Source organism: Ochotona curzoniae, unplaced genomic scaffold (assembly GCF_017591425.1).
Source record: "Ochotona curzoniae isolate NIBS_2020 unplaced genomic scaffold, NIBS_Ocur_1.0 scaffold_4683, whole genome shotgun sequence".
Taxonomy (NCBI): domain Eukaryota; kingdom Metazoa; phylum Chordata; class Mammalia; order Lagomorpha; family Ochotonidae; genus Ochotona; species Ochotona curzoniae.
In genome coordinates, this window is record NW_024467121.1 from 19,344,120 (window position 1) to 19,362,077 (window position 17,958).

General features: G+C 38.9%; 1 protein-coding gene and 1 non-coding gene across 4 annotated transcripts in view; both read left to right on the forward strand.

The window, feature by feature from the left end:
- The window catches only part of OPTN (optineurin), a 43,518-nt gene extending 25,560 nt beyond the window's left edge, over positions 1-17,958 (forward strand). The window contains exons 7-14 of one of the 3 annotated variants that reach the window (XM_040967951.1): positions 1,471-1,573; positions 3,410-3,525; positions 5,164-5,313; positions 5,916-6,009; positions 7,220-7,378; positions 9,675-9,805; positions 10,806-10,888; positions 16,545-17,958. In XM_040967951.1, coding sequence (XP_040823885.1) covers positions 1,471-1,573; positions 3,410-3,525; positions 5,164-5,313; positions 5,916-6,009; positions 7,220-7,378; positions 9,675-9,805; positions 10,806-10,888; positions 16,545-16,672 — 964 coding nt within the window. In that variant the 3' untranslated portion in view covers positions 16,673-17,958. The remainder of the gene's footprint in view (positions 1-1,470; positions 1,574-3,409; positions 3,526-5,163; positions 5,314-5,915; positions 6,010-7,219; positions 7,379-9,674; positions 9,806-10,805; positions 10,889-16,544) is intronic. The other 2 variants (XM_040967953.1, XM_040967954.1) reach the window with 2 other exon arrangements.
- Positions 14,435-14,559, forward strand: LOC121148242. Its single transcript, XR_005882528.1, has one exon. It is a non-coding gene; the product is annotated as a small nucleolar RNA ACA64 (small nucleolar RNA).

Here is a 17,958-nt window from a genome sequence, read left to right on the forward strand (position 1 = left end):
ACAATGGGATATCACCTCACCACTGTTAAAATAGCTAACATCAAAAAGACAGAGTAGCAAATGCTGGCAGGGATATAAAGAAAGGAGAACTTTATACACTGGTGGTGGTAATGTAAATTAGTCCAGCCACTATGAAAAACAGTATGGAGATTTCTTTTAAAACTAGAAAGGGGACTATCATATGATCCAGTAATCCCACTATGAGTATATTTCCAAGAGAAATAAAACCATTGCTTCAATATTTATTGCAGCACTATCCACAATACCCAAGATATGGAATCAACCATAGTATCTATCAGTAGGTGAATGGATAAAGAAAATATATATGTGTGTATATAAAATATATGTGTATATGTGGAATATTAGTCTTAGAAGTCCTGTCATTTTCAAGACATTTACTGAAGTAAAGCATGTTAAATAAGGCAGACACAGAAAGACAAACACCACATGTTTTCCCTTATATATGGAAGCTAATAAAAACTCAACTTGAACACAGAATGGTGATTGCTAGAACTCAGAGGGGGACAGGTAAACAGGGTGCTTAAGTAACAGAGGTCAGATCAAATCAATATTAGATGAAAGAAGTGAGTTCTAAGTGTTAGAACTAGTGGAGAGACTGTGATTTGCAATAGTATATATTATATAGACAAATGCAAGAAACTCTAAGCCTCTAATTGTAAAGTAATATCAAAGGAGAGAAAATGTGAATTATCCTGTTTTGATCATTACACACACACATCCTGAAGTATCATGCTGTAGCACATAAATATGTACAAGTATTTTTCATGTAAAATGATTTGGTATAAGAATGTCTCATTTCTTTGTTTTGTTTACACAAGCGCTTGCAAACTTTGGCGAATCCTATAAGTCTTTCCTTCTGTTCTGAATTTTTTTTTTAAGGAAGATTTATTGATTGAAATGACAGGCCAAGTATGGAGAGTCAGAGACAATCCTGATTGGCTTCCCAAACAGCCACAGAGCCTGGGCTGGGCCAGGCTGAAGCCAGATTCCTAGAATTTCATCAAAGTTTTCCACATGTGTGCAGCACTCCATACATTCGGGTTATCTTCTGCTGCCTTCCAAGGTGCTTTATCGGGGCTCTGGATCGAGAGTAGAGCAGCCAGTACTTGAACTGATGCCCATATGGGATGCCATCTTCACAGGTGGCAGCTTCACCACATGTACCATGACAACAGCCCCTGAATTTTATAAATGGGACACATGCATCAACACGTGTGTACACACACGAATTTTATGTACCTGGATATTATGAAGATAGTATTCAAGATAAATTTCTTTTGCGTATGTGTATTCACCTTTTCAATAAATCCTTGCCCATTTTAAGAAGAAAAACAAAACCAAATGGTATACAGCGAATCCTTGGTCCAGAGTTTGAACAATATTATTTTCAGTGCTGCTTTTCTTCTGAAGCCAAAGAAAAAGTAACTTTTCTACGTTCTGACTTTTCAGAGTTTCCAGTTTTGAAAGGAGAGCTAATGGCCGTTCTGAGTCTGAAACCCAGACAGAGGGGTGCACAGGAAAGGAGAATGAAGAGGAAAAAGGCACGGAGAGTGTGGGTACTCAGATGGCACAGCTTTTGTCCTGCCTCTAATGGACATGAAGAATAGAATTTCAGCTAGGTTATATCTTATCATGTGTTATTTGTTTATTTGAAAGACTGTAAGGGAGAGGGGAACGTGTGTGTATGTGTGTGTGTGAGAGAGAGAGAAAGAGAGAGAGAGAGAGAGCAAGGGGGAAAGAGAGACAGAGAAAGAGAGATACCCTTCCCATCTGTTAGTTCACTCCCTAAATGCCTGCAACAGCTGGGACTGAGTCAGGCTGAAGCCAAAAGTCTACAATTCAATCCATACCTGCCACTTGAGTTGCAGGGACTCAAGCACTTAAACCATCACCTACTGCCACCCAGGGTGTGCATTAGCAGGAAGCTGAATCAAAAATTGAGCCAGGTTTGAACCCAAGACTCCAGTATGAGATGTGGGCATCTAAAGCAGTATGCTAATTACTGCAGCAAACACTTGCCCTTGTTGTTTATTTAAATTATGGTAATCATCTAGTGTTGACTATTTTCCCCATTTCTGTGTTCTGGCTTCAATTCTATTTAGTGTCAGTTGCAGTGAGATGGAGTCGCATTCCTGCCAGCACTCTGTAAAATCCCTCCTATCTCTTTTTGCCAGTTTCATCTTCTAACTTCTTGAATAAGCCTACTACATGAAAAAGTAATTTTTTTCCACTTTATAGTAAGATCATTTGAGGAGATGACTCAGAAACATCAGGCAGAAGTGAAAGATTGCTATTCCATCTTATTGTTTAAATAAAACAGTTGATAGAAAAAAAGCATATTCAGAATTGCATGGTAATTTAGAAGCATGCCTTTTAAGGCCAGAGAGTCATAAGCAGAGGGAAAAATGAATCAGGCCATGAAGGAATGAGAGCCACCATAGCACATGCGAAAAAGATTTACATAAAATACTTCTTTCAACTAATTTAATTTACTCAGCAAGCATATATGGGAAAGCTTACTATATGCTCTACAAACATCCCCTCCTTTCAAAGAATGACAAACATTTAGAAAACTAAGATGAAGAGACCACCAGCAAGTAATAGTTACTTTTAAACCCTGTTCCCTAAAACAAACAGCCAATATTAAAGAATTACTGAGGTGCCAGTACAATAGCTCAACTGGCTAATCCTCAACCTCCACACACCAGCATCCCATACAGATTCCGCTTCATGTCCCCGTTGCTCAACTTCCCATCCGGCTTCTTGCGGACAGGGAAGGCAGTGGAGGATGGCCCAAAGCCTTGGGACCCTGCATCCACATAGGAGAACTGGAAGAATCTCCTGGCACGTGGCTTCTGATTGGCTCAGCTCTGGACATCGCAGCCACTGGGGAAATGAACCAGCAGATGGAAGAACTTTGTCTCTCTCTTTCTCCTTCTCTCTGCAAATCTGGCTTTCCAATAAAAAATGAATAAAATTTTTAACTTAAAATAAGAATTAGGGAGACTTCCAAACATCATAAAACTCATTGGACAGAATTATGGAGCTGCCAAAAGAAAAGTTATACATACAACAAAAATAGTCGAATAAAAAAGAAACATTGGTTAGCAAGAAAATGTGGGATAAGTTGTCAGCTGTGATCTGTGACTCCTGAACCACAAGAAAAAGGGTTGATTTACATAGTGATAAAATCGTTATCAAAGCATATGCAAATTGATTAGTTAATATGTTTTGGGGGAGCAAAATTGTGTGTAATACATTTATTTTCAAATAGGATAGTTGGAATATTTGTCAACACTGAACCAGTTTTAATTGGATTCTAGTTATGTCTCACAAAGGTGTTAATTTATCATCATGATAATTGCATTTGGAATTTCCTGTATGACAGGTTGGAAATGAAGTGGAAATGTTGAACCTTCAGGTGACATCCCTGTTTAAGGAGCTTCAAGAGGCTCACACAAAACTCAGTGAAGCTGAGCTAATGAAGAAGAGACTTCAAGAAAAGTAAGAATAAGAAATTCATTTTATGCTCCTTTGAAAAATGCACATTACAAACTATATTACTAAATAAAGTCATAGGGTTTTCCTGTGCTACTGGCTATAAGAAAACTAGAGAATTAAAATATGAATTAAGAAAATACTAATGTGCGGGTTAATATATAAGCATGAAGTCATTATGTGGGAAATCACAATTGGGGCTTTAATTCTGCTGTCTGTTAAGTGTACTGGCCTATGTCAGACCTATATAAAGGTGCAAGCCGGATTTCCTATGACAAGCTGGTTGCACTGATGTGAACAGAACAAATGAAAGTTGAAAATAGTATAAAACACTTGAGTCAGGTTCGTTTAGCAAACAAAATCCATTCCAATTATTTCAGTTATTTTCAATCAGTTACTGAGACTAACATATAAACTGTGAATTTTACCTTTTGCTTGTTTCTCTTGATATAAAAATTTACCCAAAACTTAGCAAAGGTAAGTTGATATTGTTCTATTGGATGAGTCGGCAGGTATGTTTCCAATACCACATATAAATGGCATGTTTTCCTGGGGACCTGTTTACCAGCACTCTACAATATTAATCTTGTCCAGCACAGTAACTAAAGCTAAGGACTTGGACCGACAGAACTAGATTTTAAATACCAGCGTTTGGGGCCAGCACTGTGGCATGGTGGGTTAAGCTACCACCTGCAATACCAGTGTCTCACATGAGTATCAGTTTGATTCTCAGCTGCTCCCTTCTGATCCAGCTCTCTGCCAGTGCAGCTTGGGAAGGCAGCAGAGAATCACCCAAGTGCCTGTGCTCCTGCCACCTACGTAGAAGGTGGAGTCTCTAGATGGAGTCCCAAGCTCCTAGCTTAGGCTTGGCCCAACCCTGATCATTGCAGCCATTTAGGGAGTGACACAGCAGATAAAAGATCTCTCTGTGTCTCTCTAGATCCCTCTTTGTCCGTGTGTGTGTGTCTCCATTTCTCTGCAACCCTTTTAAATAAAATAAATCATCTGTATAAATAAATAAATAGTAAAAATAAAAATATACAACTTATTTGAAGTATTACCTTGGGCAAGTTGTCTAACCTCTCCAAGTCTCAGTTTTGTCTTTAATAAACACTGTGTCATAATTTCTATTTATCAGATTAAATAAAATAATGCACTTAGTATCAATGCTTTATACATAGTTGTGATTATGTATGTTTTGCTATAAGTACATTGAAATGCTTTTTCTAATATTTGAGAGAACTTGGGAGACTTCCTTTTTCCCATATTAAATCTTTGTATGTTTGTGCTTAACATAACCTGTAACATTTTAAAATATAGAATGTGACTGTGCTAACGTAAGAAGCATCAGTGGTCAATTACTACTTTGATTTGTGAAACTGTGTGCTTACTTAAAACAATTATTCAAAGAGGATAATACCTATTGTCATCTTAGATATGTACTTATATGGTTAGTCATCAAGATTCAGAACTACAGCCATGTTTATTAAAGAAGCAAGAAGGATAAAATATTCTGTTTTGCACTCGTAAATCCTACTCCCCTAAACTTCCTCAAATTCTACTTATAATCATGGAATATGTTTTTAAAGTCACTGAAAACCAAAGGGGCATTGTTTATCCTCATGAGATCTTCTTCTATCTTAGATGTCAGGCCCTGGATAGAAAAAATTCTGCAACACCATCAGAGCTGAGTGAAAAGCAAGAGCTTATTTATAACAACAAAAAGTTAGAACTGCAAGTGGAAAGCATGCGATCAGAAATCAAGATGGAACAAGCTAAAACAGAAAATGAAAAGTGAGTGTGCCATGGTGGGAGGGCAACCTGCCAAAAAAGAAGATGGAAACTTTTTATATGGATTGGAATTAGGATTTGAGAATAAATTAATAATATTTATTTAAAGAAGTGCTAGGAGACTCTTCAGAGGGTGCAAAATTTTTTTAAAGTTTTCCCATAACAAACAAAATTATGAAAATCTCATTCTGTTTTGATTTTGGAGATGTTTTTTGTGTGTGAGTGTAGAATTGCTAGCAGGTAGTGGGATGATGAAGGAAGAAGAGATTTTACTACTTGGGTGTTCAGAATGTGAATAGAAGATAGAACTACTATTTTGTATATTTTTCCTAATCTATTTGTAAATTAGGACTACTATTTTCTATATTTTTCCTAACCTATTTTTAAATTAATTTATTTTTTAAATTTTTATTAATACAAAGAGAATGGATTTCATGTATTGCATAGGTTATGTTCCAAGAAAACAACCACATTTCACTCACTTCACCCCACCCCAACTTTTCCTCTCTCCCTCCATTCTGTCTCTTCATCAGTAATATTAATACACTCTATAGTCACAGGTTTAATTCACCACTAATCATAATATTTTGATGTCTTTTAAATAGATCCAAATTAACCAATCTACAGTCAACACATAACAAGCTTCTCCAAGAACATAATAATGCTTTGAGAACAATTGAAGAACTAACAAGAAAAGAGGTATTTCTTAGTTTGGTAGTAAATGGAAACTGTCGAATGTTAAGTCTGCTTTTCCAGTTTTCTATTGATTTCTTGTACCTGTTTATAATTTCTCCAGACTGCTGTATTTATATACATGAATTTCCAAAACATTTGCACCAACATAAATCTTTCTCCCTTATATTTTCCCTTTAATTGAATGACAGAGATATCCTTTTATCCACTGGCCTGTTTACCAAAAGCCTGCAACAGTCAGGACTGGACCATGCAAAGCCAGGAACCTGGAATCCCACCTAGGTCTCTTCTGCGAGTAGCAGGAACTGAAGAACACGGGCAGTCGCCCACTGCTAGGATGTGCATTTACACAGAGCTCCTGTTACCAGAAGCAGAGGAGCTGAGAACCAAGCCCTGCAATAAGGGGTGTCTTCAGCAGCGTGTTAACCACCATGCCAAAAATTCACCCCTGAAGTTCCCTTTTAATTGCCTTTTCCCACAAAATTATGTAAATGCCCTTGTATAATATGCTTTGTATACAAAGACAGTGCTGATGCCCTACAGTTCGAGGTAAACCATTAATTATTCCTAAGAGAAACTTGGTAGCACTCAGAGCATAGATTTCCTGTATGCGTAGTGCTCATACTGTCATATTAGAACAACTGGGTAAGACTGGTGGGCCATTTGTGTGGAACTGTGCAAGGGCAGCTGACCACTGTCAGTATACTTAAGATTCTAGTCTTGCTATTGTGCAATGCAAAATAGTAATATTTTCCAGCCCAATTTGATGACTTACAAACCATATAAATTTTGGATTAGAAATGGTTTTTGGATTAATATCCTTAATTGTTCTGTTTTTCATTATATTTCCCATAAGGATATTTTTCCTATTAGTACCTACTTAAAATTAAATGTAAACATCTTTCTTCTTTTACACTGACTTCATAAAACAAGAATAACAGGTTTGGAAAAATAACAGTATTGATGAATCACAATCTTATCACAAATGAGAATTTGTTATCATTTCCTTTATTTTAGTATTTTTAAAAAATTATTATTTTAAATTTGGAAATTATTTGCAAACCATAGTTAAATGAGCACAACTTTTGAAGTTAGAATTGTTCATTAACAGTCTAATTTAGAGCCAGTTATTTAGAAAAATAAACCTTCACCTAGTATTTTGTTAATAAGCTGACTTATTTCAAAACCATGCCTAGACTAAAATTGTCTTTTTCAGTCAGAAAAAGTGGATAAAGTATTGCTACAGCAACTAAATGAGAAACTGGAACTGGCAGAGAAGGCACTGGCTTCGAAGCAGCTTCAAATGGACGAGATGAAGCAGATTATTGCAAAGCAAGAGGAGGACCTGGAAACCATGGCCGTCCTCAGGGCTCAGGTTAGCTGTGTTCTGAAACCTGAGCTGAATGGGGCCCTCCCTGACTAACCAAATGGAAAGTGATGGTGCTTAGATTATTTTTTTATTTTATACTTTTCCTACCAATGACTTTTAGACAATTTTAAATTGAAATGTGGAGAATGCATCAAACTTTTAAGTGCAGGGCTTAATTTATCAGTTTTACAGTTGATAAGCAGTTTGTGGCATTATGACTTTTTTCATTTCCTTAACTGACATACAATGTTATTTATGGCGTTTAGTATTATAACTAGGAAGAGTATATAGTGCATAAAGGTCAAAGCAGGGTTATTGGCATTTCCATCTGTACTATTACGTTCGTGTATTGGGAAATTTCAAATTCTTTCCTGGTTATGATGAAATGCATCATTAGTTGCTGGAGGCTGCAGTTACCCTATTTCCCTGTGTAACATTGTAACTGGCTCCCCTTCTCTAACATCCTTCTCACTTCTCACTGTCCTCCCTCCTTCCTGGCCACTAGTGACCTCTGTTCTACATCTGGCTTCCTGTGATCAACTCAGCTTCCACATAAGACGGAGAACATACAGCATTCCGTCCCTGTTGTTGGGATATTCCCATGCACGTCTCTGCGTGCATGTGCACTCGTTTCTGTTGGGCACACACCCAGGCTGTGCATATTGTTCAGTAATACCTAAAACGAGTTTTCCAAACCAGTTGTATCAATTTTCATTATATTACTCTACATTATACAAGCACTTGTATTATCAGCCATTTTACTATTAACCAAAGTAGATAATAGCGAATAGTTAATTCTGGCTACTAGTTAATAGTATTATGTCCTTTAATTTCTATTTATGTGATGACTGATGAAGTTGAATACATTTTCAAGTGTTTGACTTTCTAAGTGCCTTCTTTTCTGAAATGCCTGATTAGCTGTTGTCCGCTCTTCTTTAGGTTTGCTTAACTTTTTCTTGATTTTCGTGAGTTTTGGATATATAATCCAAATATAAGTCCTTCTCAATTACTTTGCTTTTTGAGTCTCATAAGTCTTTTGGTGAACTAAAGTTCCTAGCCTTAAGGTAGTCCTGTTATCAGTCTTTTCATTTATGAGTAGTATTTTCTGTGTCCTATATAAAAACCTCTAACGTCCACAAAGCTATGAAGATACTCACCTATGCTATCATCTAAATGGTATTTTTTTTAAGATTTATTTTATTTTCATTGGAAAGTCAGATATACAGAGAGGAGGAAAGACAGAGAGGAAAATCTTCTGTCCACTGATTCACTCCCCAAGCGGATGCTACAGTTGGAGCTACACTGATCCAAAGTCAGGAGCCCAGAGCTTCTTCCAGATCTCCCACACAGGTACAGGGTCCCAAGGCTTTGGGTCATCCTCAACTGCTTTCCCAGGCCACAAGCAGGAAGCTTGATGGAAAGCAGGACCACCAGGATTAGAACCAGTATCCATATGGGATCCCAACATGTGCAAGGAAGACTTCATTCTGAGTTCAAGATATTGATTTGTCCACTTAACACATTTCCTTAAGGTTAAGGGTTGTAAAGCTTGTTTGTAAAAGGAGGATACCAATTTCCAGAACTTTTGATAAGGTAAAATAAGAGTATCAATGTGAAGCACCCAATATAGGACTTATGAAAGAAGTTGCACTGATGCATTATAATTTTACATTTAGCTTCAGACCAGCCTTTATAAATATGTCTGACAGAATGGCTACATTATTTATTGCATTGAGTTAAACTTGATTATTAATTTCTTTTAAAATAGATATTTTTATTAAATTAATGATATATAGAATGGTTTTCTTCTTAACTATTTAGTGCTTTATTTATCTAAGAGGCAGATAGACAGAGCACCCAATCACTGGCACATCAGCCAGGACTAGACCAGGCCAAAGCCTGGAACAGGGAACACAATCCAGGTCTCCCGGTATCATCCACTGCTTCCCAGAGGCACATTAACAAGAAGCTGGAGTTGTTAAAAGCTGGAGCCACGAATCCAATCCACGCACCCTGATGTGGGACACAAACTTCTCAGTCAGGAGCCCAAAACTCCTGCCTCTGGTACCAAAAGTATTTAAAACACCTATCTCCATATAGTTGCAGGGCTCCAATCACTTAAAATCACACATATGTGCACTGACAACTTCTATTTCCTGCTTAAATTTGGTTGAGCATTCCCATTGGCATCTAGCAGGAATATGAATCTGTCATATATAGGGCCTATCAAAGGATGAGCACAACCTCTTCATTTCATCAACAAGTAAGCTAGGTAGTAACTTCTCTATCTTCCTTCTAACAGATGGAGGTTTACTGTTCTGATTTTCATGCTGAAAGGGCAGCAAGAGAGAAGATTCATGAAGAAAAGGAGCAACTGGCATTGCAGCTGGCAATTTTGCTGAAAGACAACAATGCTTTTGAAGATGAAGGCAGGTAAGGGAAAGAGAAGAACTGTAGCACACGTTGAGGCTGACAGAGTTGCTTCCTTATTGGAGCTGTAGTAAGTGCTCTGTGCACACTTTGACCTGATGGGGTTCCTATGGGCTTACAGTGACGCTTGCCTGAGGCTTGTGGAAAGCACATGTTTTGCTTCAAAAATTTGTGTATCGGTTTCTCATCTTGCCATTAGTCAAAAATGAATATTCATAAAATAAGCTTTAAGAGAATATACTGATAAAAATTACTCTGACTTCTAAAAGTTTAATTTGGAGGAAGCTTTACAATATAGGAAACATATAGAGGATAAAATAACAGACACACCATTATGTACCCTGTCCTGAATGGTCAGTTGCTAACATTTCTTTCATTTGCTTCAAGTATTATTTTAATTAAGGTGGAAAAAAGGAGTTAGTTGATGATTTTCTTTGTGCCCCATACTTCATTTTATTCTCATCATATTCTCCCTTTCCTTTACATGGCACTGCCAATAATTTGATGGGTAGCCTTTCCATCTGTTTTGGACTTCTATATTTGTACTCGTGTGTGTGCATGTGTGAGTATATGTACACACATGCACATATAATACCGTAAAGCAAAGATAATATTGATTTATTTGTGTTTAAGTTACAAAATGATCACTCTAGGTATTCTGCAACTTGCTTGATAACACATTATGATATTGAACTTTATGTTGATGTATGTAAATTTAATTTATTCTGCTTAATTGCTAGATAAGATCTTAATTTAGAAATATACATTTTAAAATCAATTCACTTACCGATTGATGATTTTATCTTCTGATTTTTAAAACATACTGTTACTACAAACTATCTTAATGCCAGTAGTATTTAAAACTCTAAAGTACCCTAAGTTCTCATTTTTATGAAACTTGATATTGTAGTTCCACTCTTTTATTAATCCTTCTGCTCACTGCTTGATGTTGTCATGCTTCAGCATTATGGGGTATCACATATAGTGTTGCTTTTAATCCCAGTAGGCAGTCCTTAATGGAAATGCAGAGTCGCCATGGGGCGAGAACGAATGATCCTGAGCAGCAGGATTACCTGGTTCAAAGAGGTGAGTCATCTGTGATTCCAGGCTTCCAGATGAAGGCACTTGAAGGAAAATTCCACCAATTCAGTGCAATTAAGCTAAAAAAAAAAAAAAACAGCACCCATAAGTCCTATTACACCTCGTACCCTCATCTCCATTCATCGCCCAGTGCATCGATAGCCAACTCTTCCTGATAAGGCCCAGTGCAGCCAGAATTTCAAACCTAATCTCATTCAGTTCTGTAGACAGCAGCCAAACTGAGCCATCCTCTTCAGTTTGTCCTAAGCTTATACTTGGATGTGTCTGTTTAAATAATGTCCTTCATGTAAAAGCCCATTCCTTACACATATTCTGGTCTTCCTACAATTTCTCTCTTTTTTATTAAAGATTTATTTGTTTTTATTAGAAAGGCAGATCTACAGAGAGAAGGAGATACGGAAAGAAAGCTCTTCCATCCACTGGCTCACTCCCAAGTGGCTGCAGTGGCTGGATCTGAGCCAGTTTGAAGCCAGGGACCTCTTCCAGATTTCCCACATAAGTGCAGGGTTCCAAGGCCTTGGACTGTCCTCCACTGTTCTCCCAAGCCAGAAACAGGAAGCTGGATGGGAACTGAGGCAGCCAGGACATGAACTAGTGCCCATATGGGATCCATATGGCAGGTGCAAGGCATCATGTCGGTCTCTTTCCAGTGAATGTTTACCCAATCTTTGAAACTCATTCCAAATTCCATTGCCATCAGTCATCTCCTTCCAAATTTCCAAAACACTTTAGTCCTCCCTTTTAGTAGTTACCTGCTACTTTGCATGTTCTAAACATGAGTTTAACTACTCTATTAAATGGAAAGCTTCCTTGGAGCATGTATCTGCCTGCTAGCTGGTGCTACACAAATAATATTAACCATTTATTACAACTGACTGTGTGGGGGTGCTGTGTTTACCTCATTTCATACACACTATTTCATTTGATCCCCACAAAATTCCATGAGGCACATATTATTTTACAGAAGAGAAAACTAAAACCTAATGAGGCTGAGTTACCCAAGGTCGTATTAGTCTATTTTACTTACGTATCAAGTAACTACTGAAATGAATCTGCATAGTTTCATTGTTAGCAAGAAAGCAATCTTAGTTATACAGTAAACAATCAGAACTTTAGGTAATCTCCCTGAGTATCCCTGTTACTTTCCATCTCTTCAATTCTTCCAAAACCCAGGCTCTCTTACAGGAAAGAAATAAATAATATACTAGAGGTAGTAATTCAGATTTAAAATAAATACAGTAATATGCATGAGGCATATGCAGAGCACGGACTAACATAAATACAGCCTTGGGCACTTGTTAGCATCAATGTGTTCTCTGAAAGCTTGAATGCTACCATTTTAAGTATTCTTGGAACATGTATATACATGATTCCTAGAAGAAACCTATAAATTGTCAGTTATTGAAAAAGACAATTTCTTAGATTGGAAAAAAAAACAACTTCTTACACCTGATTTTCTTAAGCAAAGATTTTTTTTTTCCATATAACTATATAAGGCAAATAACTATTTGAATAAAAAGTCCAGAGCACTCGGGTGTAGGGAATAAGGCAAAGCAGACCTGAGGCACTACAGGGGACATCTATATCCATATCAGAGTGCCTGGGTTCATGGGTCAGCTCTGTTTTTGTTTTGGTTTGGTTTGGTTTTCATTTATTTATTTGAAAGAGTTACACACACACAGAGTGAGAGAGCGAGGTCTTCGATCTGCTGTTTAACTTCCCACATGGCTGCAATGATCAGGGTTGGGCCACGTTGAAGCTGGGAATCTGGAACTGCCTCCAGATCTCCCACTTGGGTGTGGCAGCCCAAGCTGTTTAGCAGGGAGCTGGACTGGATGCAAGGTAACTGAGACACAAACCAGTGTCCATATGGGGTGTATGTGCCACAGGCAGCAGCTTTGCCTGTGAAACCACAGCACCAGCCTAAGCTCCAGTTCCAATTCCAGCTTCTTGTGAATGGGTGCACCCTGGGAGGTAGCAGGTAATGGTGGAAGTACTCAGGCCCCTGCCTCCTGTGTGGGAGAACTAGATTGAGTTCCCAGGTTCCATCTTAAGCCTGGGGAGTGAACTAGTGGATAGAAGATCCCTCTCTTCCCCAACTCTGTGTAATTTTCAAAATAGATTGGGAGCAGTAGGCATGCTCAGACCCTCAAGGGTTTTGGTCTGGGTAGAGGGACAGGCTGAGCACATAGAAAGATAAATTCACAATGGAAAATAGCATGTAAGTAACAGAATAGTGCTAAAGAGGAAAGGCCATCACTGGGAACAGGGGAACTGAGAAAGGCGTTTCAAAGATGTGACTTTAAGCTTGACTTTGAAATTAGGATATAGAATGCATATGACTCAAAATAAAAAGGTTCAGGGCATGCAGGGGATAGGCAGTGCATGAACAAATGATGTGTTGATACTGAAAGATAGCTAAGCTTATTTAGACTGAAGGCCAGGAGGCACAGGAATCCGTGAGCAGTGTGGCACAACAGCCAAAGTATAGGTCTTGAAACCTAATCCAGGACAAAGAGAAAAGTGCAGGCTGAGGCAATAAAGTTTCAAATGAAGAACCAACAGTTCTTGATAAGTTTGTGTAGAGCAGGATTTGGCAAACTACCATAACCTGGGAAATAGTACCTTTCATTTATGCTTTGCCTGTGGTTGCTTTCATGCCATAGTTGCAGAATTCAGTAGTTGTGATAGAAATTGTATGACCTGTGAGGTCTGCATGATTTCCTCTCTAGATCTTTCTCAGAGAAGTTTCTAACCTCTGATCTCATGCAATAAGAATACAAAGATGCCAATTTCCAAAGTCTTGCTATTGACCCACATTAACTATTCAGACACTTAGGTTTGCAGAACACAAACTATCTCTAATAGATGTATATCTTATTAAGTACAAATAATTTACTTAGAAGTGAAAGATCATCTCCTCTGTGAACCCCCAACAACAGTTTAGGGACTGAACTACATATATGTATATGGACTTCAGTGCAACTCCAAAACTGGGGGAAATGACAGGTGTCACTCTTGAATTTCATCCCCCTCTTGGGTGAATCTAGTTCCTTCTCAAGGCTCCTCTCAGTGTACTTGGCCCCACTCAGGAGCCCCTGCTGCACTAAGTTTAGTCAGGACCCCTCACCACACGATTGCTGCTGCTTCTCTCACATGGCCTCTCTCACTGTCTCACTCACTGTCTCACTCCACCTCTGCTTTTGTTTGAGATATCATATGCCTGATCTCCCACATGATACAGGGCTTGAGCTAGCCTCCACTGCCTTCCTAGGCCATAGCAAGGAGCTGGATCAGAAGAGGAGTTGAATTGGTATGGTGCCCATAGGGGATGCTGGTGCTGCAGGCAGAGGACTAGCGTGCAAATAAAGTTTCTCAGTTTCTCTTTGCACACTCTTCCTCTTTTATTTCCATCCTCATTCATTGCTTTTCTTCTCTCAAATATCCTAGCTTTTACTAAAATATGTATTGAATGTATACAGAACTGGAACCACATATTTTCACATATGTGAAATAGAGATTAATGGTGGCGCTGGTTGAAAATCACCCTGGCTTTGGCCATAGCCATGGGTGAGATTCAGTGCCTAGAGCCACCAGGAGCCTCAGCTCATCTCCCACTGCCTGTGTGGAAAGGTGAGACCCAGGCCCCGACAAGCGCAAAACAAGAAACGACAAGCAGGTGTAAAAAGAAAACCAAAGAGTCTTCCAGCCACCGCATGGGGGCTGGAAGGCCCTGGGACAAGTGGCCGCTACCATGCGTGTGTCTGGAGCCAGTATCGGGCTTGCCAGAGCGCTGTGGACTACCCACGGAGCTCTGTGAAGCGGATCCGACTGCTTGACTGCTTCACTGCTCGCCTGCGGGCTTGAGCTGAGGGCAGGACCGGGAAGGGGTGGAACTTGAACCTGGGGAAGTAGTCTTCCAGCCACTACATGGTGGCTGGAAGGCCCCGGGACAAGTAGCGTCCCATGCCTGGATCGCACACGGCCACAACCATGTGCGCGTTCAGAGCCGGTATCCGTCGGCCAGTGCGCCATTTGGCGGTAGGCTCCGCCTGCTGGCTGCCCAGCTAGGGAGCTTTGGGATTTGGTTTCTATGATTGCTGCCTAGAAAGCTCCATGATGAACCCTCAGGGCTTTGGGTACATGAATCAACCCTAACGATTCCCAATGATGTAAAATCTCCCCCGATGGACCTCTACCTAATATGGTCTCAACCCATGTGTTTTTAAAATTGTATAACCAAATATATTTTCAAAACCTTTTACTACTCAGAAATAGGGTGGGAGAGCAAAGAAACCTTCCATCTCCTTTGAACGTGTGAGGAAGCCGTGTAGTGTAACCTCTCAGGCACATAACAGGTAACTTGTAGACAACAGATTCAAGACAACATTAGACAACAGTAAAACTACAAAGACATATGGGGGAATCAAGAGCGACCCTGACAACCTATTAACAGGAGGTCATGTGCACAGAGCAGTGGGGGACCACAGAGTGGAGCAGGTGGACAGGAGGAGGCTTTGTACCCCAAACCTGGAGTCTCCCAGATCCCCACCAAGGGCTATCAGTACAGGTGCCAAGGACCACATCCCAACTGCCAAAGGGACCACAGGGGACTGGAAAGCCTTCGGAGGCCAAGAACTCAGAGGACATCTCCCCCCACCCCTTGGACCTACCACATGTGATGGAAGAAGCTGAATCCTTCATTATAGGATCCAAGGCCATCGGAACAACAACCAGGAAACCTGAGCAGTCTTCAGAAACAGAAGAGCAGTAAACTCCCTTCAGGACTAGGGAGAGGAGCTATCTCTGGTTCTTACTTAGCTCCACCTTCGGGTCCACACCCTCTCTGCAATGACCATGAGGGACGCTCCAGAGCCCCCGCCCCCAAACACACACACACACACACACACACACACACACACACACTCACTCACTCACACGTTGGAATGGATAGGCAAAGAACAAGGAAGGCTTGGTCAGCATGGACTCACACATACCTTACTAGATAGGACACGGGGATTCAGTACTCCTCACCAAGGTATGGAAGATTTCTCTGCACACCCTTCCTAAAACTGTTTCGCACCTCAATTGTTGAAATGTCATAGAAATAGTCACAGGAAGTTGTTAAGACCATGCATCCAATTTTGACAAATTGGTTGCTCAATACTTTGTCAATTTATCCCTTAACATTATATATCATTGCTAATGTTATGTTGGGGCTTTTAATTGACCGGGATTCTACTGTGTTGCCTCTGCCTTCGGACCGGGGAGGGTCTCCCCAAGAAGCCGCTGAACTTGACCGGACAATGAGATGCTGGACTCTATGTTTGGTATATGCTTGCAATGAAGGAATCTCAATTTTAAAAAAAAAAGAGATTAATGGATTAGAGTTTAAAACTCAACAGGCATATGATATCTCAAACAAAAACAGAGGTGGAGTAAGGAAAGGGAAGGAAGAGAGAGGAAAGAAGGGAGGGAGTAAGGGAATATAATTACATTCTTATCATTGTATCTACAAATCACACTGAAAAACTAAGGGGGGCCAGTGCAGTGGCTTCACACGCTAATCCACACACACAAACACACACAAGTGCTGTGGGATTAAATTAGTAAAGTGACATTTCTTTTCATATATTCCTAGGAGCTGAGGATGGAAACTGGCAGCAGCAGCAACAGTGGAACATTCCAATTCATTCTTGCCCCAGATGCGGACAAGTCCTGCCTGACATAGACACATTACAGATTCATGTAATGGATTGTATCATCTAAGTGTTGATGTTTCACCTCCCAAAACTGTTGGTAAATGTCAGATCTTTTTCCTCAAGAGTTGTGCTTTTGTGTTATTTGTTTATAACGCAAATGTTTTGCTTCATAATGCTTGCTCTAGGAGAAAGAAAATGTATCTGTTTAAACAGAATACTTTTTGTAGATTTTCATAAACCAGAAAGATAAACTACAACTCTTCTGATAATAAATTCAATATTTTAAATTTTCAGTTTCTATGAGCAGTTTTGCTCATACAGTTAATCGGAATGTGACATCATGTGATAGAGTCTGCGCAATTAGGTGAAAGAAACTTCAGATGCTTCTCGGCCTTTTGGCTAAGATCAAGTGTATAAACCTCACTGATAAATTAAAAAAAAAAAAACTTTTCAAGAGGCAAGAAAAAGGAAGTGCTCAGAGACTCAATCAAGAAGAATGACTTTAAGTATTTTTTAAATTATACTGTCATTTTTTTGTCTACTTAAAATGAGTTCATTTAGGATTATGTGTTTGTATATTGTTGCTTTACTGCAGCCTTAGTAACTGCATCAAAGTTATGATATGGCTGTTTACATCTGAGCACTGTGACTTTTTAGTCAATACTCGAACAAGTGAAAAAATAATGACATATGTAAAATAGATAACATTGGATTCCTTATAACCACAATGTGAAGAAGTAATTTTTGTTCCTTCATTGTGCTCCAGGTATATGGGCTTGTGCGGTAAATAGTATGTTAATTTCTAAAAAGAATTCTTGTCTATAGATTTTCTTCCTGGATCAGATCATATCTACATAATCACAAAAAGTGGTCACTGCAAAATAAAATTTTACTTACACATCTTTTACATTGTTCATATGTAATTAACTTCATATTGTGCATTTTCTATATTAAGTTTATTCAGCTTAATAAGAGCTCAAAACTTAATACTTTGTTTCATTGTTTCTGTGAATATGGACAAATCCCTCTAGTGGAGATTATTACATACTTGAATTAGAAATTGCCCTTTGCCAAGGTAGAAAAAAAGACAGGGATTTGCCATATTTTATAAATCTACAGTTCATATAATACTAGAAAAGCCATAGAAGTAAAGCAGTTTTTATGTATGTAAGTCCCAAAATACTGAAAAGTAAAAGATCTCTTCTGTTTTGAGATACCGTCTAGACAGACTTGATTACATACACACGTCTTCATGCCAAGAAAACAGAATGTGAAAATGCAATAGTAATATAGATGAAGATTTCCCCATCCTGTGACAGCCCAGTCAGAATATTAAAGACATTTCTAAAATAA